The sequence below is a fragment of the Leptinotarsa decemlineata genome, unplaced genomic scaffold (assembly GCF_025532065.1).
Source record: "Leptinotarsa decemlineata unplaced genomic scaffold, Ldec_3_MD MMD2_tig00026358_RagTag_RagTag, whole genome shotgun sequence".
In the NCBI taxonomy this organism is placed as follows: domain Eukaryota; kingdom Metazoa; phylum Arthropoda; class Insecta; order Coleoptera; family Chrysomelidae; genus Leptinotarsa; species Leptinotarsa decemlineata.
The window spans coordinates 9,061,977-9,088,415 of record NW_027412703.1 but is presented as its reverse complement, the minus strand read 5'-3'; the positions used below and the strand labels follow the sequence as shown (position 1 = coordinate 9,088,415).

At 36.3% G+C, this 26,439-nt stretch overlaps 1 protein-coding gene across 1 annotated transcript in view; it reads left to right on the top strand.

The window, feature by feature from the left end:
* The first annotated feature begins 3,670 nt into the window (after nt 1-3,670).
* The window catches only part of LOC111515807 (sodium-dependent nutrient amino acid transporter 1), an 82,681-nt gene continuing 59,912 nt past the window's right edge, over nt 3,671-26,439 (top strand). Inside the window, exons 1-4 of the mRNA XM_074184837.1 lie at nt 3,671-3,932; nt 3,990-4,073; nt 5,823-6,096; nt 25,844-26,075. Of these exons, the coding sequence (XP_074040938.1) occupies nt 3,873-3,932; nt 3,990-4,073; nt 5,823-6,096; nt 25,844-26,075 (650 nt within the window). The 5' untranslated portion in view covers nt 3,671-3,872. The remainder of the gene's footprint in view (nt 3,933-3,989; nt 4,074-5,822; nt 6,097-25,843; nt 26,076-26,439) is intronic.

Here is a 26,439-nt window from a genome sequence, read left to right as displayed (position 1 = left end):
TGAATAGTAAATATACGAGTTTTTCAGAAATTCCTTAGTTTGGGCTTAAGAAGTTATAGCTACATATATCTGAAACATGGTTACGAGAGGGAGTTGAAGACGGTGAAATCGTAGATACAGATATTTTTCATCTGGTACGAGCTGACAGAGATTTCGAATATACAAACAAGTCTACGGGAGGAGGTGTTTTACTGGCTATCAGAAAGAAGTACGAAATTTAAGTAGTTAGGAAAGCGACACTTTTTGAGGCACTGGTTGTGAAGGTGGAAGTTAATGGTTGTAAGTACACACTTTGTGTGTTATATATTCCTTCAAATAGTTACATTAATATTTATGAATCGGCCATGGACTTTCTGCCAGGTAATATAAATGTTGTTGTAAAAACATAGAAATAACTGGTAGAATCTTGAACTATCCAATTGCAAGTGAAAAACTTGCAATTTTAACTGATTTCATGAATTTTAATACTTTTCAGTTATATGTATAATGACATTCCCAATTTGCAGGGAAAAACACTGGACTTGGTAATCGCTTCTGAAGGCTAAGGGATTCTTTATCATTTGTCAAGGAAGATATTTATCATCCTGCCTTAGAAATCACTATAAAAATTCAACGTGAAAAAGAACGTGTAAACGAATTATAAGAACCAAGATTTATTTATATGCAAAAAAGCTAATTGTCTTATGCTGAGTGAACAACTTAGAGATACTTATTGGGATAGTGTGTTATATGAAAATACTGTGGATGAGGTTGTAGATAAATTTTCTATTGTATGGAACACAATTATTGATGAATGCGTGCCAAAATGTAACAATATTCGAAAAGGAAAAAAATCCTATTTGGTTTGATAAAGAGGTCAAAGAATTATGGAAAGAAGAAAATATATTTACAAAGTTAAGACTAGTATCGGTCTATTACGGAGAAAGGTATAACGAATTGAGAAAAAAACGTGAAAACTTGATTAGATCGAAATCTAAAGAATTCGTATCAAAGGTAGAAGATGGATTAAAAACCGATGTGAACCAATTTTGGAATTATTTTAATAATAGTAAAAAATTGTCGACTTCAGAAATCTTTTCTTACAAAAATAATCAAATAGATGACAATGATACAGCTGATATATTTGCAAGTTTCTTTTCTTCTGTTTATGAGACAAGTAAATCCGGATATAATCTCAATTTCATAAATGATGGTGATGTAGTTAACAATTTTTGCCACATTGGGGAAATAGGAGGATCAGATTTTGAAAATGCAATAAAGGAATTGAAACCAAAGAAAGCGGCTGGTGTTATGGAATTTCCCCATACATCCTGAAAGCTTGTGGCGATTGAGTAAAAATATCACTTCTGCACATATTGAACCTTATCATCAAGTCAAATGTTTTTCCAGATATGTGGAAAACTGCTATAACAACACCTATTTATAAGAGTGGAAAACAATGTGTCATTGAAAATTATCGGCCAATCTCCATAATGTGTGCTCCAGCCAAGTTATTTGAGCAAATTACCCATACACGAATATTTCACCACACAAAAATATATATCACGAAAGAACAGCCTGATTTTGTTGACAATAAATCAATAAATACCAATCTATTCATTTTTACTAATACACTAGAATTAAAGAGTCAACTCAATACCATATTCACGGGTTTCAGAAAAGCTTTCGATAAAGTAGACCACGATGTTTTTTTTTATAAACTAAATATAATTGGAATTTCTGAGGGTTTGTTAAAATTATTGAAAAGTTATTTACAAAATAGATACTTCTGTGTTGAACACAACGGTAACACGTCAGGTAAATTTCATGCTAACTCTAGTGTTCCTCAAGGATCTAACCTTGGACCACTATTATTTGTTCTACTCATTTTGAAATTTTCTGAATGTTTGCTTTTTGCCGATGATCTGAAAATATATAAACAGATACAAACAGTTAGGGATTGTGTTAATTTGCAAAGGTACATCGACAGTATTTATGAGTGGAGCATCACAAATAAATTCAAATTCAATATTAACAAATGTAGCATCATCACAATAACCCGTTTGAAGGATTCTGGTAATTTTGATTATATGATGGATAGGGAAGTCCTCCACAGATGTTCTGAGGTTAGAGATCTTGGGGTAACTTACAACAGTACTTTATCGTTGGCCAAACATATTCAAAATGTTGCTAAATTGTCAAATCGAATGTTGGGATTCATTATTAGACAAACTCGGGACTTTACGAATAACAATACTATAAAATTATTATACCACTCACTTGTGATACCCAAATTGGAAATTGCAAGTATAATATGGTCAGGTGAATATCGGTCCAATCAATGCAATCGAGAAAATACAAAATAAATTGCCTAGGTATTTATATTATAAACAGTGCTATATTGGGGCTGACTATAAAGTTATCAGATCCAATCAACTTAGACATGACTTCACAGTACTCTCTTCAGAAACCAGGAGATCCGTCACCATGATGTAATAAACAACAGGATAAATGCACCAGGAATCCTATCATTACTGAGATTCAATGCCCCTTCCCGGAGCTTATCCATTCAATATTCCGTTGGTGGCCAATACATGTAGTGTGCTTGTAGATTTAGATTTGACTCTATCTCAGGGAGTATTTTGTAGAGCAATATTAGATTATTTTGTGAATGCATCTGTGCAATACTGCATACATACGTGTAAGGAATCACACGTTGAAAGGTAAGATCTCGTTAGTTCTTAACTCTCACAAGTTTCTCAACTTCTGAGAGTTGTTGTTCGTATAGGGGTGACAGCTGATTAACAGAAAAACAGATTTTGAACAGACAGATTATATTCAGCATTTTCATCTGTGCAAGAATATGCTTTTCTATTGATAAGAAATTTATATATATATATATATATTATTATTATCGATTTTATTGCACAACTTTATTCAATAACAGAGTACATATAGTTCATTGCTATTCAACTTCAAAGTTTTTAAGTAGGTACACAACGAGGAAACAATGAAAGTTTTGTTGAATCGAAACAAACCTATTTAAAATCTGTTTTTTCGTTAATCAGCTGTCGCTCCCATACGAACGACAACTCTCAGAAGTTGAGTAACTTGTGCGAGCTAAGGACCAACGAGGTCTTACCTTTTAACGTGTGATTCCTAACACGTATTTATACCGTATCAAACAGATGTATTCAAGAAATAATCTAATATTGCTTTACGAAATACTCCCTGAGGTAGAGTCCAATCCGAATCTACAAGCACACTACATGTATTGGCCAGTCGTAGCATGGTCACTGACTCTCATGATTTATAATTATTGAAATGAGAAGATTATTTTATAATCATCATCCATGTAATTAGATCTTTGGTCTGTTTGGATAAAAATAAATAGATAAATAATAACAAATTGCTGAGCATCCATACTGAAATATTCATTGAAACCACGTTTTAGTCCTCGTCGCCAATTTTGTTTTGAATTATTTGATAACTCTGGCAACTATTTCTAACTTAGAAGGAGTGCTGCTCCTAAATCACTTCACTATGAATTATGATGTGCGCCGGTTCTATCAAAAAATGTAAATAATCTGCACACTATTTCACAGCGCCCATAAACTGCAAATAAACCCATAGTCATTGAAAATATAATATTATATGGCAAACAATCTGATAAAAGCAAAGCTTATATCTTGAACAGAATCTGAGCGTAGTAACAGTTGCAAAATCTATTCAAACGCATTAATTACATGGAATAAATGTGAAGTGGTATTTCAATGGGAAATCAGGCGTAAAAATGTCCGAGTGAAAATTTCGTTCTAATGTTGGATAATATTTTCATATGTTATATCTGACAAATATTAAAGGAGAACGTTTCCAAAATCAGTGCTCACGTCATGAATAAAGAACAAATGAACGGAAACATTGAAGGGAATACAAAAAATGAAGTTGAAGAGGTGACAAATGAAATTTCTTAAAAATTATATCAAGTTTGAAATTCAATATTTCTTCAGATTACTGTTTATGATAACCCGTCTTACATGAGAGATACGAACGAAGTGGAAATTCAGCAAAAGGCCGAAAAAGAAATTGAGAATGTGAGTAAATAAATATTTATTTTAACTTCTTCAGTGGTTATCGGTTCGTGAAATCCATTCTGTTCAGTCTGCCGTAGCAAAAAGCTTCCAACTGCTCTAAGGTTAGAATGTCTGGATTGAGTGGGTCATGAAATAACCAGAATTTTACCCGATCAGAGGTTAAATAACTGCTCACATACAGGGTTATCAAAGGGGAAAAATTCTTATTTTCAGTACTCAGTAGTGGTAAAAGTTGGGTTGTGGTAAAACTTGGGATTTAGGTCCTAAACAAATCCATTGGATTTATGTGATGATTGTCAGACAAATGATTACTCATGGTGCAATTGCCTGGTGGCCGAAGGCTTCACAGAAAACGGCACAGGCGAAGCTCTCTGGCTTACAGAGACATGCTTGTCTGGCCATCAGTGGTGCCATCAGTACCAGACCGTCAGCGGCCATGGAGATCCATCTCTAGATCTACCTCCTTTCCACATTTTTCTGGGGACAGAGGCTAGATGGGCTGCATATACACCTGTACACATTGCCAATTGCACAAATCAATTCAATACAGAGTGCAACAGACTGTTGGTTGACACTGGAAGTCACAGCATTCTGGAAGTCTCCAATTGTCAACTACCAACTGATTTATGAAGTACTGTTCCCGAGTAGAGAGGACTGGATCCTCCAGGAAAAGAAGGTATTAAGAACAGAGAGTGATGGATCAAAAACATGCCTAGGAACCTATGCGACTGTATTTCAAGCGGAAATTCACGTTATTGAATTGTGTGCTGGGAGATTGAAAGAATCCAACCTCATACACAAGTCAATAAAAATATTCTGTGACAGTCAAGCGGCGTTTTAACCTATTGGCTCCTACCGAACAACGTCGAAATTGGTAGCAAATTGCCAAAAACGACTCTCCTCGATAAAAAGACTCAAGAGATTGTCTCTGGTCTGAATTCCCGGCCATACTGACCTAGAAAACAATGAGGCTGCTGACTTCCTTACAAAGGAGGGTGCTGCAAGCAACTTCATCGGACCAGAACCTGTCATTGGCATAGCTTTAGGCTTTGCCAAACAAAGATTGAACACCTGGATGGCAAAATGATTTAAGGACTTCTGGCAGAATCTTCCAGGATTGGCACACTCCAAGGCGTTTATTCACCCTTCGAAGCTTGATACCAAACTGTTGTTAGACCACAGTAGGGATGAATTACGCGGTTTAACAGGTCTTCTTATAGGTCACTATCATTTGAAACATCATATTATGCAGAGACTCGGACTGTAGAAAGACAGTGTGTGTCACCTCTGGAAAATGATGAAACAGCGGGGCACATATTTTTTGCCTGCCACGCTAGGGATCGAATCAGGTTTTTAGAGTTCGGCAGAGCCATACTCTCACCATCTGACCTGAAAGACCACTCATATGAATATGTGATAATAATCAATAAACCCTTGTGGATTGCGGTGGAGGGTCGAATAGACCCACCCACTTCAGACCTAACATAACCTAACCTAACCTAATCTGAAGTGTGGATTTCATTAGTTCAGACTTCCGTTGTCTAATATGATATGATTTGAAAACAACTGAAAGCAAAAAACTTTGAAATGAAATAAAAATAAGCAAAAAATTCAAAATTGAACAAATGAATTGATATAAAATTATAATATTTCAAAACCAAATTGTTTCGCGACTTTTCGATTGTTAGTATCCACAAGCATCATCACCCGAAAACGAATATTTTCCATACTGATTATAAAAATTTTCAGGACAATGCCGTGAAAGGTGTCCCACAGGATAGGCCACAATGGGGACGTAGTATAGAATTCTTGATGTCCTGCATTGCCATGAACGTTGGTTTGGGAAATATTTGGAGATTTCCATTCGTAGCATATGAAAATGGAGGGGGAGCCTTCGTGATTCCTTACCTTTTAGTTTTGACTTTTTTTGGAAGGCCAATGTATTATTTGGAAATGTGTCTGGGTCAATTCACGAGTAGAGGAAATGTCAAAATGTTTGAGAGTTTGGCGCCTATTCTGAAAGGTAATTCATTGGGAATCGAAAGATATGGTAACACTGTGCAAATGAGTTCACTTCCTTTTTTTATCCATTCAATCAAATTCAATTCATTTGTGTTTTCAAATATATTTTGTTTCACTGATGCTAACTGATTTGAAATCATCTAAAAGAACAATTCGTTCAGGCCTGTCTCAACTCCCTACACTGTAGGTTAATGGACTGACATCTATCAAAAAACAACTACTCTCCTGGCTAATACCACGAAGGGGGTTGAATTATATCCGACATGTGTCAGTGCACGATTTTTCACAGAAGTTATTCTGCATATGCTGTTGACGATACAACCGCCGCAATAGATTTTCAATTATTATTGGAACACACTTGCAGACCGGTTTCGGGCTGTTTGGTCACTCGTCAGTGCAAGATAGTGTATATCATCAATATAAAGTCGACGATTTCCGATAATTGAAAATGAAATTCCTTCAGAGTATCAATCCTCGAACTAAACTGAATGAATTATGTTGATGATATACACTACCTTGCACTGACGAGTGGCCAAACAGCCCGAAATCGGTCTGCAAGTGTGTTCCAATAATTAAAAATATATTGCGGCAGTTGTATCGCCAACAGCATATATGCAGATGATTTGATTTATAGCGAGTCTTCAAGTATGCCCATTGACTATATGTGAAAAGATAACTGATTTGATATATTTGTACTGGGTGACCAAAAATTTATTTTTTTTTCAGTGGAAGAATAGGTTTATAATAATAATAATAATAATAATAATAATAATAATATTTATTCACACACAAGGATAATAGTACAAGGATAATAGTACAAAATTGTAATTTGAAAACAAATTTCTAAAACTAACGGTTAATAAATTTACAGCATACGAAGTACAAGTACTTCTTTGTAAGTTTTAAAAGAAACACATAAGACATTACTAATTGAAACGAAATATACATACACAGAGTGTATAAGTTCATCTAATAAAATGATCTAAAATTAAAATCTAAAAGCAAAAACATACTAAAATATCTACATTGAAGAATTCAATGGTGAAAATGTCATTACTTTTATTATACTTTTTTTTAATTTTTTTTAATTCTATTCATTTCAATCCATTGCCTATTTGATTTAACTCTCTATACTTTAATGAAAATTGTTTCTGCTTGTATTTTGTACATAATGTTCAAGAGTTTTTTTTTGAAACGGTGTGCGCAGACCTCATTTTTAATATCATTTGGCAATGTATTAAACAACTTAGGCCCAAGATATGGATAGCTTTTTTGCCCGATCGACTTATACGTAAGGGGTGATTTGTAATTATATTTATGCCTAGTCGAGTAATTATGGTTTTGCATTATCAACTCAGATCTGTATATAAAGTGTCTCAGATTTGCTTGTATGTAATATCTTCTATTCTTATTGAGAAGAATTTTGAGAAACCGTTTTTGCGAGATTTCCAGTATATTGTAATAACTTTTCGAAAGACCCCTCCAACCAATGATTCCATAATTCGAATGAGATTCTACTAAACTCTTATATATCATTATTTTCTGCTTGATATTGAGATATTGCGTCAGTTGTTTGAATTTGTACAGGATACAGCGTAACTTTTGAGTCAGAAATCTCACATGTTGGTCCCATTTGAAGTGACAATCTAATACAATACCAAGATATTTGATATTTTTGGCTTGATTTATTTTATATTTCTTTTGGATCATGATATCAAAGGTGGAGAGTGCATTTTCAAAGCTACTGAAGGGTAAGTAAATTGTTTTGTTGAAATTGATTGACAATAAGCGATGATCAAACCACAATTTTATTTCTGTCAGGTCATTTTCAATTTTTAATTTAAGTTCATACCAATTATTGTCATTATATATTATGACGGTATCATCCGCAAAGCTAACGATCTTTCCGTTTCTCTCCAATTGAAAAATATTGTTCAGATATATCAAGAACAATACAGGCCCTAATTCCGTGACTTGGGATACACCACATGTGATTTCTTGTTCTTCACTTTCACTATCTTGTATTCGTACTTTCTGTTTTTCTGTTCTTCAAATAACTTCTGAAAAACGAATGTGCTGTACCTCTTATTCCCAAATCTGCAAGTGTGTCCAGAAGAATGGAATGATCCACGGTATCAAATGCCTTGGCTAGGTCTAGGAATACACCAATCGACGGAATTCCTTTATCTAGAAAGTCATAAATATTGTTTGACACAATGGCAATTGCGTCTTGCGTGGATTTTCCCTCACGAAAACCGTACTGAGAATTTGACAAAAGTTTATATTTTGAAAGAAATTTATTAAGCCTAACTTTCACAACTTTTTCTAATATCTTGGCTAGGCAAGGAATAAGGGATATTGGTCTGTAATTTGTCACCTCACTCCTCTCGCCATTTTTATAGATTGGTTTAACAATCGATAGTTTGAAAGTTCCAAAAAAATACAACTATTGAATGAGATTTTTGAACTGACGTTCACCAGTCTCTCGACAAGGAACAATTCTACAAAAACATTCGTCTGGCACATTGCGAATAACTCATGGGGTAATTCTGCTAATTTCGACCCTCAATCGATTTTTTGACTACTCTACATTCTACGATTTACATACATAGGCCTTTGATTTCAACTTACTTCATGAGAAAAAATCTAGTTGCGTGAGATCTGTAGATCTTGGGGACCACTCTATCGTTTCGCATCTACTAATCTATCTCCTAGAGCAGAGGTTCCCAACAGGTGATACGCATACCACTAGTGGTACGTGGGAACGTTTTAGGTGGTACGCGTGAGGAGTGACGGCGCCAGAAAGCTGTTTTTCCTTCTTTCCCCACACCTACATTTTTCCGCCTCACGATATTGCTAGTGATTGTGCAATGTTTATATGTTGTTGTGATGGGGTGTTGTAATACTTAATTGTGATTTCATATAAGAAAACTGAACTAAGAAATGATTTCTGACGTTCTCTTCTACTTCAAAGGATTGAGCTAAAAAATCTAAATCACCGGCCAATCATAAATACGATGAAAGCTACTTACAGCACGGTTTTATAGTGAAGCCAGGGACGAGGACGTAGTGACATTCCTATTCCTCAATGTGTTGTATTTCTTGAAACACTGTCGAACCAAAACACGAAGCCTTCTTTACTGATGCGACATCAAAATACCAAACACCCTGATTCGATCAGTGAATCCATTGAGTCTTTTAAAGAAAATCTTTTAAGAAACTCAATGTTTGACGAAGTTTGTCAATACTGATACTAACTTGATACTAACTTGATACGTCATACCTTGCTAGTTTAAGAATTGTAAAGGATGTAAAGCCTGCATACAGAAGTGAGGTTTTAATCTAAGGGAAAAATTTTGAACCATCTCTTTGAACTTAGATCAGAAGTTTTTATGTTTGAGTGAAAAAAATCATGACGTCAAAAAATTGTTTGCTCATGAAGAATGGTTGTCAAGATTGGTTTATCTATCCGACATTTTTGACAAACTCAACACTCTGAATTCGGGACTTCAGGGACCAAACACAACAGCCTTCAGAGCCAGTGGAAAAATAAACTCCTTCAAGAGAAAGTTGGTTCTGTTTTGTTTACAAATACAGGAGAAGAATTTATCTGCATTTCCTACTCTATCATCATCTTTTGAAGGAAATGAAATATCTCCAATGCCAGATGTGGTTGCAGATATCATTGTTCACTTGGATGGCCTTCAAAAGTGGACTGGATCAGAAATTATTTTTCAGGAACCTCACCAAATGAATTGTAACTAAAACAAGATTTTAACGATCATACAGAAAATAGTTCCATGAAAGATTATTTTAAAGGGAAATCTTCAATTAACTTCTGGATCGGATGTAAAACCAAGTACCCTATGATCTTCAGGCAAGCTCTGCTATTCTTGATATCATTTTTTATGAGTTACTTGTGTGAGAGTGGATCTTCTGAACTCTTGTACATAAAAAATGAACATAGAAGCAGAATAACTTTTGAAGAGGACTCAAGAGTGAAGTTGAGTTCAATCAGTCCTAATGTTGATATTTTAATCACAGGCAAACAACAAGTTTCGCACAAAATACTATAAAAGTATATTTTGTATGATGATTAATTTTTTGCTGAATTTGTACTAATTTTTCATTTGTATGATTTTAGACCCATGGGTAAAAAATAAAACTGCAAATTAATACCATTTCAATCTTTCTATTTCTCCTTCATTTCAAGCATGTTATGAATAAATAAATATCTAACTATTAAATATAAAGTTTTCCCAAGAATTCCATTGAAAAAACATTTGAAAACTTTTATAAAATTAAATATTATACGTTCATTGAAATATTTAGGTTTGGTGGTACGCCAAAATTTCTCAAAGAGTCAATTGATACGCAGGTGCAAGAAGGTTGGGAACCCCTGTCTTAGAGAAACATTTATTCAGATTCTCGCGAACATCACGTGCATGGTGCATCGTCATGTTGCAGCCTTATGTTTCCATTTGGTGAGTTGGGATTGTTGGCGTTTGGTATAACGCTCCTCTGTAGGATCTCCTTCAAAAAATTAAGGCCAAAAATCTTGGCTTTTATTATGCCCAAACATTGACTTTTTTTCAATAAAGATTATTCCTACCCCAATATCTACAGTTTCATTGGTTGCCTCATCAAAACACATAATTTGTTTAAAGAAACATGGATTGCGGTTACATAAATCCTGCATCGTTTGACAGATTTCCATGCAGTGAACGAGATCATCTTCATTACTTTGTAGATGTATTTTCACTTTGTAAGAATAATACTGTGAAGTTATTTGAAATCGAAACTCTGCGTAGTAATAGGGTAGCCCAAGCGGGGATTTCGGGATTCACTAAAGCGCGGCAGATTAATATATAGGGGGATACCTTGTACCCGGTTAAGTACCTCCACCAAATATGAGCTCCATTTATAAGGCCGCCTGTGAGGGATAAAGGATCAGATTAGTAAAAAAAATTGATCATCAGAAATTCTCGAGCGCGTCAGATTAAGGTAGAGTGAGTTAATTACCTGCTAAAATGTGTATATTCCAGTGATGTGACAATTTGAGAGTGACGTAAAGAAAAGGGGAGGGCAGCAAAGTTGTAAAAAAAATAACTCCATTTCGAAATTCTGGAGCGTAGCTATTTTTTTTCATTTTGAAGGAAATAACTCAAGGATAATGAAAAATATATAATCTGACGATTTCTGCAAGCCGAAATAACAAAAATTCGTCGATGAAGTTTAATGCGTGCAGCTGTGTGATACCTATATTTCCCTCTCCGAGTTTCTATTTCTCTATTCTCTATTCACTTTTTCTCTATCTATTATTCTCTCACTCCGTTCCCACTGTGAATTCTGTTGCCATGATGCCATCACAGTTGATCACAGAGACTCGCTCGTGATGAAGATGATGATTAATTAATCAATTAATTGATGGATGTAGCCGTTACTACGTGGTAGGAAATCATAATGAAGAAAAGAGAAATTAAACTTTCTGTTTTTTACCAAAGTTAAATTTCTCTTTTCTTCGTCAATTAATCAATTGATTGAAAAAAATTAAATTTTTTTTGAGCATTTAAAAATTTTTTTTTCTTATAAATACAAGTATTCTACTTAAAAAAATACACTCATTTATTTGCATGCTATTTCCTGAGCTTTTCAATTAATTAAGTTCGATGAATTGAAAAATTAAAAAATAAAATATTGTTTTTGTCAGATTAAGCGAATCCCTCTAGATAATCGTCAGATTATGAGACAGCACGTCTGAAACATAAAGATGAACCATATATTTCCTAATCTGACGTGCTTGAGTATTTCAAAATGGCGAATTTTTTTCACATTATAATAATGGCGGCGAGTTTGCGTCTGATCGAAATCGTCAGATTATTGAATGAGAGCTTTTTTTTTCTTGCACTTAACACCTCCTTAGAAAATCTGACGCGCTCGGTTGAATTTTTTTTCTTTTCACTTCAAACCCTTATGTACAACCACCCACATCATGCAAACGATCATATTAACATACCAACATTATTGAAAATACGTAGGACATTCATGCTATCAATATCTGATGCGCTCGAGTATGTCCATGCAACAGTATTTTTTTACATATTCAAAAATCTATAGCCGCTTTCCCCACCGATGAAAAGGTATATATTATATACATTTTTTTTCTTCTAATCATCTAAGCTTTGCAACCTAATATGTCTCAATGACCTCGAGGAATTCCCCATTTTGCATCGTGGGCTCCCCTGCTATAGGTAGACTGCTATAGGTCGAAATTAGCAGAATTACCCCAGAAATTATTCGCAATGTGAAATATCCCCGTAGATTTGATCATTGTCTGAAGACTGATGGATGGCACTTTGAATATTTCAATCAACTATTGTATTATGTTGAATATTGGATTATTCTCCTATTTTAAAAATTTTTTTCGAGTCACCCAGTACAAAGATACTAAATCAAATATCATCACTGAATGCAATATTGAAAGACTTTTCAGATGGAGTGTCACGAGACCTATATTTCAATTAATGAATAAACTGACGTCACTACATCAAAACCAGTGGCGTAGTACCTTGAGAATATATATTTGAAAATTTGCATTCATGAATGAAAATGTCAAGATTTTTGTCGAAAGCACATTGCTTGTGAAATAACGAATCATAGCGTATCTGGATATATGAAATATATCTTGTATCAGTAGCAATCAAACACCCCCTTTGACATTCCCATCGATAAAATCGTGAGTAGTCTAAGGTTCTCGATACTGTTCGGTGTATTACCTTTGTTGACACTTGAGACTTTGTCTTATTTCCACTGTTTTTACAAAATCGTTCATTTTTTCATGAATTCACCACTATGCAATCCCTCACTAACAAATCAAGAATATTTGAAAACATACCTAGGAGAAGAGTCGACTCTGACAATTCGTCGTGAATGGTTGTAGTGGCCGCTATCAATCTCTACAAGTGATAAAATTAAAAAAAAGGTGTGAAAAGTGTAGCAAGATCCTAACTTCAATTTATATCGGTGAGACTTCTTTCCTAAGAGAAAGATAAAGTGGTTTTTTCAGAGGGGTATGCTGAATATTATCAGCATAAATTCCTGATACTACCATGAACCCCACTAACATACCGAGTGTTTCTGACTACAGGGACACTCAAAGTAATCAATCAAATGTTCAATCCAACTCATACTCTACTGCAGTCCAAAACTTCAAATTTCCATCCAGAGAGCAGCCATAGTCTTCAATTCTATCGAAGGAGTTAAAATACAGAAGTACATCATCGGAACCAGAGTTCAGCCTGAAGATATAATTTTCCAGTCTTGCAGTTGTAGATACTTTTCTTCAACAAGGTGGAGAAATAGTGGTGAACCAACAACTACTGAAAGCACGGAGGTTAATAACACTCGCAACCTATGAAATGTATGCTCATCAATTCCCCACATCATAATTGAAAATAGCCTTGAAGACCTAGGTTTAAGCCTTATGTCCCCTATAACATTTCTCAGAATCGGGATTTCACAACCAGAGTTCAGCCATATTCTTAGTTTCCAGAGGCAAGTCTACGTTCAAACCGATACCTCTACCTTCCCAGAATCAATTGTTATTCCTTTCGAAAACACTCCATACCGTATCTTTCTATCCGAAGACAAGCTAACCTGCTTCAAATGTAAAAAGGATGGTCATGAAGCCGCCTCTTGCACGGAAACAGTTAATGATATCCCTACCACAGTTAGTCCCGAAAACCAATTGTGAAATGAACGTGTGGTCATTCCAACACAAATCACCAACTCAACACAAAAACGTTCAAAACCAGAGGTAACAAGCCCCACGTTATCAAACACCGACTCCAATCCACATAAACAGCCCGAGTTTATTCAGCCGTTTTCGGAAACTCATAAGAAACCAAAGAAAACCTCATCAAACGCTACAGCTGCACGCCTTTCTTCAGCGAAAAGGATATTTGACGATGAATCACCACCATTTTCTCTAGACTTCAATCAAAGAGTCAGTTTTTAGGAAAATACGTACGGGTCATCCGATCCTCCCAGTATAGCACGTGAATATACTGACAACGTGCATTTTCTCATGGATATATCAACAACAATATACCCAGCTCTGACTGAACGAAGTATTAAGCCTCGTATCACAAAATTAAAGGGAAAGTTGATGAAACAACTGAATAATGAACTCGAAATAAACTCAAATATTTCCCTTTCTGGGAACGAAAGCGACCTCTCACAAGGAACCTATTGAAGTTTATGACCCCCCTTTCCTTCATTTTTTTTCATCAACAGAATTCATTCTTCAATGGAACATAAATGGAGTATTTCCCCATCTGGAAATGCTCCAACTTCTGATGAATAAGGAAAACCCTTTAGTTATATGTTTGCAGGAAACTAACTTCAAGACTGCACATACATACGAAATGAAATCTTACAACTCTTTCCATAAAATTAGAAACAACCCAATAAGAGCATGCGGTGGAGTTACCATTTATACTAAAAAATCGATCGCTTCAAAAATTGTTTCAATAACGTCAGAACTCGAAGTTATAGCAGTTCTTGTCACATTTCCGCGAAAATTATGCATATGCAATGTATATATTCCACCGAATGTAGACTTAACCTTTCGAAAACTTGATACGATAATTCAACAGCTTCCAAAACCCTTCATTATTGTGAGAGATTTCAACGCCCACAATCCTCTTTGGGACTGCGCATCTTCTGACAAACGCGGAGAAGTCTTAGAGGAATACATCAACCTTTCCAACCTCGTTATATTAAACAATGTTGAATTAACGAGATTCAATAGCACATCTGGCAACCATTCCGCTACATACTTAGCCTTTTGCACGCCAACGATTTCTACATCGCTCTCTTGGAAAGTATCATCACAGGTATACGATAGTGATCATTTTCCAATCTTGATTGTAAGCAATGATAACTCATTTCAGACAACAATATATCATCCCACATGGAAACTCAAGAATGTACAGCATGACAAATGGACTCACTATGAGAACCTCATTGACTCCAAGTTATCAGATATTTCTTCTACAAATTTCGATTATGACGTGAATACGCTGGTGGAGAAAATCACCAAACTTATAATCGAATCGGCATCCACTGCCATAGGTAAAAATTCACAATTAACACATCACTATCCAGTACCATGGTGGAACGAAAAATGTCAGGCAGCAACAATTGAGTGCAAAAGTTCTTTCAACAGATTGAAATGACATTTCTCCCTTGAGAACGAAGTCGAATTTAATCGTCTCTGAGCTCACCAACGATTTTTTCTAAGGCAAAGCAAACGAGAATCTTGGAAAAATTATGTAAACACTTTGAACCAGCACATTTCAATAGCTGAAGTATGGGGAAAAATAAACAGGATCCGAAGGTCGAAAGGAAATCACATTTCCTTCCTTATTGATGACGATATCGTCATATCAAATAGTCGCGAGATTGCTAACATTCTAGCTATTAAATTCCAGTCTAATGACGTCAACTACGATATTAACTTTTTAGAAAGAAGGGAAGTCTTAGACTCCAATCCTTTTGTAATTGAAGACGACGATGAAAATTTACTAAACATCGATATAAACACGGATGAACTCGAAGAGACATTGTCTGAAGTGAAAGGCCATACACCGGGGCCAGATGACATTTCTTATATATTTATCACGAAACTGCCACAATCCGGCAAACTCCATCTCCTAGGGATTTACAACACTTTATACCGCACCAGACAACTTCCCACATCTTGGTCTGACTTCTATTGTACTGCCTCTTCTGAAACAGAATGAATATTCATCTGATTCCGACTCATATAGACCTCATATAGACTCTACGGATATCTCAGGACCTTCATACAGTCAATCCTCATCTCGTTTTTTCCTTCTGACGAACGTAAGCCGTAAGGATCAAGGAGCCAGGCTCCATATAGACCCTTATCTCCACCATGTGTAAGGTATTGAAGAAGATTTTGAAAGCTAGACTACGGTTTTTTCTCGAGCAGAATAACCTGATAATTCCCCAACAAAGTGGATTTCGCAAAAACCGATCAACAAGAGACAATCTGGTTATCCTACAGTCAGCCATACACGAGTCCTTCGCAAATCGATACAAGGTTAAAGCCATCTGTTTCGATATTCGTCGAGCATTCAATACAGTTTGGAATCGCAATGTATTGGAACAGATGAAAAATTGGCATATCCAAGGAAATCTACTTGCTTTTATAGACAATTACTTGAAAAATAGATCCTTTTCTGTGAGAGCTAATAGCATAAAATCTGAGAAAAAGTACCTCAAAAACGGAACCCCTCAGGGATCATCACTCAGCGGCACCCTCTTCCTCATAGCCATCAACGATATCTTGAAGAATATCAAATCCCCAGTCAAAGGGCTGCTAAAAGCATATGACCTAGTCCTATTTGTCAGTGGCAGAAATATAAACATATTAGAGTCACTTCTTCAGGAGGCAATATCAAGTCTGGAATTATGGTCCCTCAATACAGGTTTCCACCAGCGGAAACCAAATGCCTCCCATTTTCCAAACAGCAAGCAACTAGTTTCCCAAACTTTACATTTAATGGACAGCAGTTAGAATTCGTTGAGGAAACGAAGTTTCTTGGGATGACGTTTAACTACAAACTGAATTGGAACGCCCATATTCGCAATGTTAAGAAATCTTGTCAAAATGGTTTGAATCTAATGAATGTCTTGTCAAATCACACCTGGGGAGCGGACTGCAATACTTTGTTAACCATCTATCGGGCGCCAATAAGATCTAAAATAGTCTATGGATGTATTTGCCTACTCTACTACAAATAAGTCAGCTGTATGTCATTCAACATGCCGCCATTAGGACAGCCTTAGGAGCATACCGTAGTAGTCCAGTGGAAAGTTTACTTATCGAAGCAGGAGAACAGCCTCTTGATCTTCGCCGTGAATACCTGACCATGACGTATGCTGCAAGAATTTCTGATAATATAAACAACCCCGCCTATCACTATACCTTCAGTAACAGATTTCTCCTTTTTTTCAATCAAAGTAATAAAGGGCTTTACCACTCCACGCAAAAATGTCAAAAATGCCTAATAATCCTGTAGTCCCTAATAATGTCGTGTCACTTGGTATCTGCTATCCACCACCATGGACCATAAAGATCCCATAACACCCAACTCTCCACCCATAGGAAAAATGATATAACATCAAGTTTTATCCGAAAAACTTTCTCTGAAATAATCTCCAAGTACAAGGAATACAATCACTTATACACAGATGCTTCAAAATCTTCTGATTGTGTCATTACATTAGAGATACGGAGCTTGCCTAACGTCTGCCGTCAATCTGTAGTGTGTATACAGGTGAATTATACGCCATAGATCAAGCCGTAGCACACTGTGAAAGATTGGAAGGCAACTCTGTTATTATCACCGATTCTCTCAGCACAATTCATGGAACCAGACAGTTATACTCAAGGAATTCACTACTTGTTCGTATAGAGGAAAGGATTTCCAAGCTAATGCAGAATCAAAAATGTATTAAACAAATCTGGATACCTTCCCACACTGGAATCAGAGGCAATGAGAAAGCCGATGCAGTTGCTCGCAATGTTACAGTTACTCCTTCCGCAACATTGTTTGAGCAAATTTCATACTCAGATTACTTTAAAATCATAAAGAAACTAATAGCAAACACTTGGAAAGAAGGATGGATGGCCATGGAATCAAATAAATTACGCGAGATGAATCCTGACATGCGCTTCCGGAACTACCAGTCAGCCTAACGAAGACATCAAGTCATTCTTACTCGCCTCAGAATCGGACACACAAGACTAACACACCAACACCTCATGAAAAAAGAATATTCTGCGGAGTGTGATATTTGTGGTGTGATCAACAGTGTGAAACACATTATCCTGCAGTGCCCAGTCTTTGAATATGAAAGACAAGAAGCAAGACTTCCCAGTGATCTCAATTCTGCCCTAAACGTGGTGAACTTGAACTTTTTAGGAACCTTTTTGAAATCTATTCATATATTACATAAAATATAATTATACCTAATTGTTCCTCCGCTAATAATCCTTCGCGGTTGATGCGGTTATTAAAAAAAATACCTAGGAGAAACATGCCATAAGAGACGTGGAACTCCAGCTAGGCGACGTTGATCTTATTTTTCATTAGCGAACTTATAACATTTCAACACTTTGAATGTTCTTGCAAAATTTTTTGTTAGACTTCGAATTAAGTTTTTCATTTTTCCATAAATTACACCTCACGATTTGATCTGCACAAACTTCATTTTAAAAAAATGTATGACATGTTTCCCTATCACAGTAGCTTTTTCGTAGTAAATGACGTACTGTCTGTCAGAATGTCATTCAACACGAAAAAGCTACTGTGATAGCGAAACATGTTGTGATATATTTTTTGAAAATAAAATTTTTGAAAATCAAATCGCTATGAATTTCACTAGTTCGGACTTCCATTGTCTACTATATAAAATGATTTGAAATCCCTGAAACAAGTAAAAAGGAATAATTAAAAAAGAATAGCTGAAGATAACAATTATATTAAGTAAACAATAAACCTGAAATGAAATGATAGTGAAATAACCTACAAGTGAAAATATAATAATTGAATAAATAAAAATTAAAGGAATAAAAAAAGAAAATAATAAAAAAGTGTAGAGATTCCAAGTCCCGTTAGATCACGACGTTTCGATTGTTGGTATCTACAATCGTCTTCGGGTGATGACTGGACTGATTCCTCCGAGAGATGACTATTTATAGGTCGTTGAAATACTTTCACTTTCTCTGCTTTCCATTTTCCGCTTCACTGATTCCGTGAGAGATGACCGTTTTGACGGGAGTTGGCCATTTTTCGTTTGATGATGGGTTTCCATATGTTTCGTATTTCTACGCTGGCCTGGCTGAAAACGTTGTTGGACAACATGTATGCGGCTTCCTTAAATTTTCTCCTAAACCGATGTTCCTCTCTGTGCAAGATCTCAGCTTGGGACCACTCGATGTTGTGTTGATGGGTCCAAACATTGTCTGCTATTCCTGATTTGCTGGTTTCTCCTCGCTGTGTGTGCTTCTTGTGCTCGGCAGTGCGAACATTCAATGGTCTCTTAGTTTCACCAATATAGGATTTTCCGCACTCACAGGGTATCCGGTAAATGCAATTCTTGGAATCGCAGTCCGCGTTTGGGGGCCTGGTTTTCGTGAGGCTGCTACGGATAGTGTTACCGGATCTGAAACAGGTTCTGATGTTGTACTTGGAACCAATTCTTCTTATCCTCTCCGATAATCCTCTGATGTAGGGAAGTGCAAGCACTGGTTGTGATGGCTTCTCTTCCTTGCGAGGCTCCTGCTGTCTTTTAGTCAAAGTCTTCTCTACCATCGCTTTGAAGTATCCATTCCGCTGAAGATCATTTTTGATGATGTCTAGTTCCTTCTCGAGACCTTTCTTTGTATTACAGAGCCCAAAAGCACGGTCTAATAGAGTCTTGATGATTCCTCTTTTTGTCGATTGATGGTGGTTGGATTCGTGGTTCAGATACTGTCCCGTATGAGTGGGTTTTCGGTATACAGATGTTTCCCACTTAGTGTCGGTCCTCTTCACCAAAACGTCTAAGAATGGCAATTCGTTGTGGATTTCCTTCTCCATTGTGAAAGTGATGGAAGGTCTCACGCTGTTGATGTGTTTCAGGAAGGCGTCCTGCTTTTGGGCTTTTGGGCTCTGTAATACAAAGAAAGGTCTCGAGAAGGAACTAGACATCATCAAAAATGATCTTCAGCGGAATGGATACTCCAAAGCGATGGTAGAGAAAACTTTGGCTAAAAGACAGCAGGAGCCTCGCAAGGAAGAGAAGCCGTCACAACCAGTGCATGCACTTCCCTACATCAGAGGATTATCGGAGAGGACAAGAAGAATTGGTTCCAAGTACAACATCAGAACCTGTTTCAGATCCGGTAACACTATCCGTAGCAGCCTCACGAAAACCAGGCCCCCAAACGCGGACTGCGATTCCAAGAATTGCATTTACCAGATACTCTGTGAGTGCGGAAAATCCTATATTGGTGAAACTAAGAGACCATTGAATGTTCGCATTGCCGAGCACAAGAAGCACACACAGCGAGGAGAAACCAGCAAATCAGGAATAGCAGACAATGTTTGGACCCATCAACACAACATCGAGTGGTCTCAAGCTGAGATCTTGCACAGAGAGGAACATTGGTTTAGGTGAAAATTTAAGGAAGCCGCATACATGTTGTCCAACAACGTATTCAGCCAGGCCAGCATAGAAATACGAAACATATGGAAACCCATCATCGAACGAAAAATGGCCAACTCCCGACAAAACGGTCATCTCTCACGGAATCAGTGAAGCGGAAAATGGAAAGCAGAGAAAGTGAAAGTACTTCAACGGCCTATAAATAGTCATCTCTCGGAGGAATCAGTCCAGTCATCACCCGAAGACGATTGTAGATACCAACAATCGAAACGTCGTGAACTAACGTGACTTGGAATCTCTACACTTTTTTATTATTTTCTTTTTTCATTCCTTTAATTTTTATTTATTCAATTATTATATTTTTACTTGTAGGTTATTTCACTATCATTTCATTTCAGGTTTATTGTTTACTTAATATAATTGTTATCTTCAGCTATTCTTTTTTAATTATTCCTTTTTACTTGTTTCAGGGATTTCAAATCATTTTATATAGTAGACAATGGAAGTCCGAACTAGTGAAATTCATCACGAAACATTGTCAATCACCTTCAAACAAACATCAAATCGCTAGGTATAGTTCTCGAAATTACAATGGATCTTCATCAAGTAATGGACAAATCAATCACAAATTATTCATATTACCTGTTGAAATTTTGTCTCTACAAAAACAATTGAAATAATTTTCATTACTTGTTTACTTGAGTAAATTTTGAGAAGCCGTTCCTTATTTTCATTCAGTACCGAACGCAGAAAAATTTTTATGATAGTTTTTACGTCGTAAAATATGAAATATTTTTTTATCTATTTTGGAAATTGTTAGGACATTGCTCAATACATACACTGCTCAACACTCTTACTGAACATTATATTACTGCAAAGTTTAAAATTGTGAATGGATTAACTATTTTGTCAGAATTTTGCTTTACAATTTATTGATTCATCTGATCATTCCCCAATTTGATAGTCTGCTTCGAAAACGACAGCAGCAGGAAAGCAAATCTCCTGCAGTATTAAATAAAAAAAATTGTTGAATGAGCCCATTGAGGAAGCTAATCTTCCGTAGGCGACGCATCTGTTCATGTGATTTTCAGAGTTTGATAATCTGGTTTGGACGTGGTATATGATGAGTCAGATACATTCATGAACACATCGCCATTGCACAACTAGTTGCTTTACAAGATGATCCCGATTTCAACACCGAAAAATCGATACGTCAGAAAGTGGACAAATAGTATCACAAAATGCATTTTCTCTGTTCTATTTTAAAACGTTACTTTATCGCATCTCATCTCTTCACATAGAATATTAAATTAAATGTCCCATATTTGATCGAAGGCTGAAGCTATGACCAACCTTTATTGATCATTGCAATTCTCCTTTTCATAATAATGATAATTCCCTCTCTAACAATGGAGAGTTTCAATATTCGTTGTTTGTGGTTTCAACTGGAGTTTTTGCTTTGATGAAAAACTGCCGTTCATGATTGATAATTATGCTATGGCTCATAACAGTCAAACATCTAGATTTCAGAATGAAGGACTCCCATCTCAATTTTATTGGAGAGAATGACAAAAGTCAACTCGGATACATCACGTTAGTTAGTCCCATTTTTCTGCTGCTCTCGTGACTAACTTGAAATACAACATTCCAAGGATCTTGTTTGTTACTTGAATAATACTACTATCCGATATACCATAGAATAGGTATGGTCTTGTGAAGCAGAATAAATGATGTTTGTATACCAAACATACACATCGTGATTGCATTTGTTGAAGTCTTGTTGTAAGGTTTGTAGACAGAGACACCATTTCCTGCTGTCTTCCACTTACTGTATTCTACTCTCTGCCAACAAATGATTTCCTGCACCCTGCACAACTAATGATCGGTTGATTCCAATTAAACTGAGACTCTTAAATGAACTTCTTGAAACCCACATCAACTCCAAGTGCTTCTCCCAGATATTCTACTGTTCTTTTTCCTATCATATAAGTCAGTGGTTCTTAAACGGTGGTTCGCGTACCACTGGTGGTCCCTGGAAGCATCTCAAGCGGTCCGCTAAGCCATCCTTATGAATATGTTAGACGAGTCGACACGATACAATGCGACCCGCCGCTAGAATGTTTGAACAAGAATTACTATTTTCTTAAGAACTTGAAACGACGTCGAAAGGTGCAAATTTTATGGATGCAATAAGTCAATATATGGAGAAACATGGACTTATGTGGGAACGGCTTGCGGGCTTTTGTAGGGACGGTGCTCCTGCTATGCTTGGTTCTCGCTCTGGTCTTGCAGCATTGAAAAAAAAACAAAAATCCGTTTGCAATTGCGACGCACTGCGTTATTCATCGTCAAGCACTAGCTGCCAAGACGCTTCCAGAATGCTTTGCTTTCAATTAAGGGAGGAAGTAGAACTATTTTGATCATCAAGGAAAACAAAGATTTGTTTGATCAGTTTTACGAGTCCAAATTTTAAATACATCTTGCTTATTTGGTCGATTTTTTGCGCAACTGAACAAATCAAACCTTCTACTGCAAGAGTCGTGAAATTTTAAGTTGCAAGGCATGAGCAATATTTTTGCTTATGAAAATGGAATCAGTGTGTTTATCGCTAAAATCGAGCTATGGATCAACAAGGTATTTTTGCTTATGAAGATAAAATCAGTGCGTTCATCACTGTCGACAACAAGGTCGAAAGTAATAACTTTTACGTGTTTGATAAGTTTAATCAAATTATTGATGGACAGAGTCCTGGAATTGAAAGAGAAATACAAAAGAACATATTTCGCATATAATGGCATTAATTTATAATGCAATTTTTGTTACAGTTACAGATTTTACCTAATTTTTAAATAATTTCATGCGTATTTCATTTATAGATGCATTAGAACAACCATTCCATTTATTTACTGTACTGTACTGTATTTATTTGTAGTTATCGTAAGGTCAAATCATCTAAAAGAACAATTCGTTCAGGCCAGTCTCAACACCCTACACATTAGGTTAATGGACTGACACCTATCAGAAAACAACTACTCCCCTGGCTAATACCACGAAGGGCGTTGGATTATATCCGACAGGTGTCAGTGCAGGATTCTTCACTGAAGTTATTCCTGCATATGCTGTTGGCGATACAACTGCCGCAATAGATTTTCAATTATTGGAACACACTTGCAGACCGGTTTCTGGCTGTTTGGCCACTCGTCAGTGCAAGGTAGTGTATATCATCAACATAAAGTTGATGATTTCCGATAATTGAAAATCGAATTCCGAAAATCGAATTCCGAACTAAGCTGAAGACTACAACAAACAACAGGTTTCTCGTCGCTCCATCTGCCTGTGAACGAGGTAACCAACTGCATGATATACACTACCTTGCACTGACGAGTGGCCAAACAGCCCGAAACCGGTCTGCAAGTGTGTTCCAATAATTGAAAATCTATTGCGGCAGTTGTATCGCCAACAGCATATGCAGGAATAACTTCAGTGAAGAATCCTGCACTGACACCTGTCGGATATAATCCAACGCCCTTCGTGGTATTAGCCAGGGGAGTAGTTGTTTTCTGATAGGTGTCAGTCCATTAACCTACTGTGTAGGGTGTTGAGACTGGCCTGAACGAATTGTTCTTTTAGATGATTTGATTTATAGCCAGTCTTCAAGTATGCCCACTGACTATACGTGAAAGTTATCGTAAGGTAATTTATATTAACTACAAACTAATTAACCAACTTGGTGGTCCATGGCCTGACAAAAATTTTGTCAAATGGTCCCGTATGACTATAAGGTTAAGAACCACTGATATAAGTGGAAGTGTCGGTTGTTCGAGAAAATTATCATAATACCCGACTTTCACTCAACTTTGGGTACCAAACTAGTTACATTATCGAATCGTGTGTAAACAGGCTAAATCTACCATGATATAGATTACGGCTTTTCATAAATGGCCCAGGTAACAATATCCTCAATCTCATACAATTTCGTAACTTGAGCGCTCAGACTTTTGGGTTGTTCTCTGACAATTCTCAAAGTTGATATCACCATAATACCCAAACTCTGCTCTACTATGCACGTTCCTCATGAGTCCAGTGAGAATTGGTCTCATTGCTGATATTGAATTTAACATTTTTGATTCGATTGAGATGCTCCTAGGAGCGAATATTTTTTCCGCAAATTCTGCACGGCGGTAGAATTTGCGAAAATCACCCATCCTGCTAACTTCATTTCCCTTTCATCTACCTTTAATTGTCCTCTGGATTCAACGTTGAAGAAATTGAGGCAGTTAGAAAGAAATCTCAAATCAGGAAGTACCTATTATGTTCGGAGAAAATTCAGAATGAGCATATTCTTTCGAAATCCCTCAGGAAATGAAGAATTTCACTATAGTTCAGAGAACTGAAACTGTGTTTTTCTGACACACGAACTCCAGCTGCGATGTTTTTCTTCGTTGAAGGCTTAACTCTTCTGAAATTCTATTGTCTGTCTTGACTACTCCCACTCGAGATGAGAGAGTATCTATAAGAAGCTTGGTCCATTTATTGGACAAGATGTTATACTCAGAATGGGTAGTCGCCTTCAATTTCTAGTATACTCTTAGACCCCTGCTATTCTCCCCAGCAAATATCAACTCACATGTCCCATGCTTGAACATTTCTATAGGAAGTATCTACAGGCCACGACATTCGTCGTGTGCTTTCCAAGTGCACTGTGAAGCTGGGATGGGAGAAAATTAATCCCAGGTTAACTAGTACTCATTGAGAATAATTTGTCTTTTCCCATGCATGTGTCTAACACGTGTAGTAACAAATCATCCCAGGGCCTTCTTTGTGTTATTTTCATTCAAATAATATTTTTCAGTGGATACATCTGTTGAAAGTTTTTTTCATTGATAATATATATGTTGAAATATATATGTCTAAAATATGGGTTGGACGATAGCAAGTGAAAATCGATCGTTCAGTCTGTGGCTTGAACCATCCAGTGACACATCGGCCGATTGACTGAGTGACTAAAGCACCCATGTCGAACCGCCCGGCTACCGACCGACTAATAATAATGATAGTAATGATAATATGAAAGTACATAGTTGTACTGTATATAATCATTAGGAATATTCTAAAGTAAACAAAACCTCCTCTCTTAGAAATCGATGCTACAATTTCTATTTCAATCACAAGATAATAATCCTAATGAAAAGATGAATATTTTTTCGGATCTGTATTAGCAAACATGATCATTTCCCAACTAGCTCAACGTCGTATTATATTGAGTTATTTTTCTGAAGTGTACAAAAAAAGGACACACCAACAATGTTGTTAGTCAGCTTTGGGACTGAATGGATCTTGCTCAATTATGTGAATCATATAATTGCTTCTTGATTTCTGGTGAGTCTGTCTAAAATTATATTTCTTGTCAATGGCACTAGAACTGCGAATGATATACGAATTTCTGAACGCATACAATTACATTCACACATATTTAGAAATAATTTCATTAGTATAACTTTCAGGTATCGGTTATGGACAACTTATTGGTGACTTTTCTGTGGCTACTTACTATTGTACCCTTATGGCGATATCTCTCTTCTATTTGATTCAGTCTTTCACATCTGATCTTCCTTGGACCGAGTGTAGAGATGAATGGAAAACCAACCCATTTCTGCAGGGAAAAACATGTGTTTCTTCAAAATCTGTTAACGTTTCGAATAATATTTCGGTCAGCTCATCTGAGCTTTATTTCAGGTAAGATTCTTTTCATATTTTTAATTCAGATCATGTAAATTTGATATGAATTAGTTTTCCAAAACATGTATATTTCTGAAACATAGGACAGACAAGAGGTTTTGTGATTTATTCTGAAAATATATCATTTTCAATTCAATTTCTGAAAATGTTATGAAAACTATTTGACAGAAATTTTAGGGACAGACCGGAAGACACTGAACTGAGATCAGTACCCGTAAAGAGAATGTACTCATTTATTAATATAAGTGGGTTTATGCTATGAAGGAAACAACTGAATACTTTTGGCTGCTTCATTGGATATTGATGACACATCCAACTATATGATTCAATAATCTATCATTCAAGCCTCAGTAAGGAGACG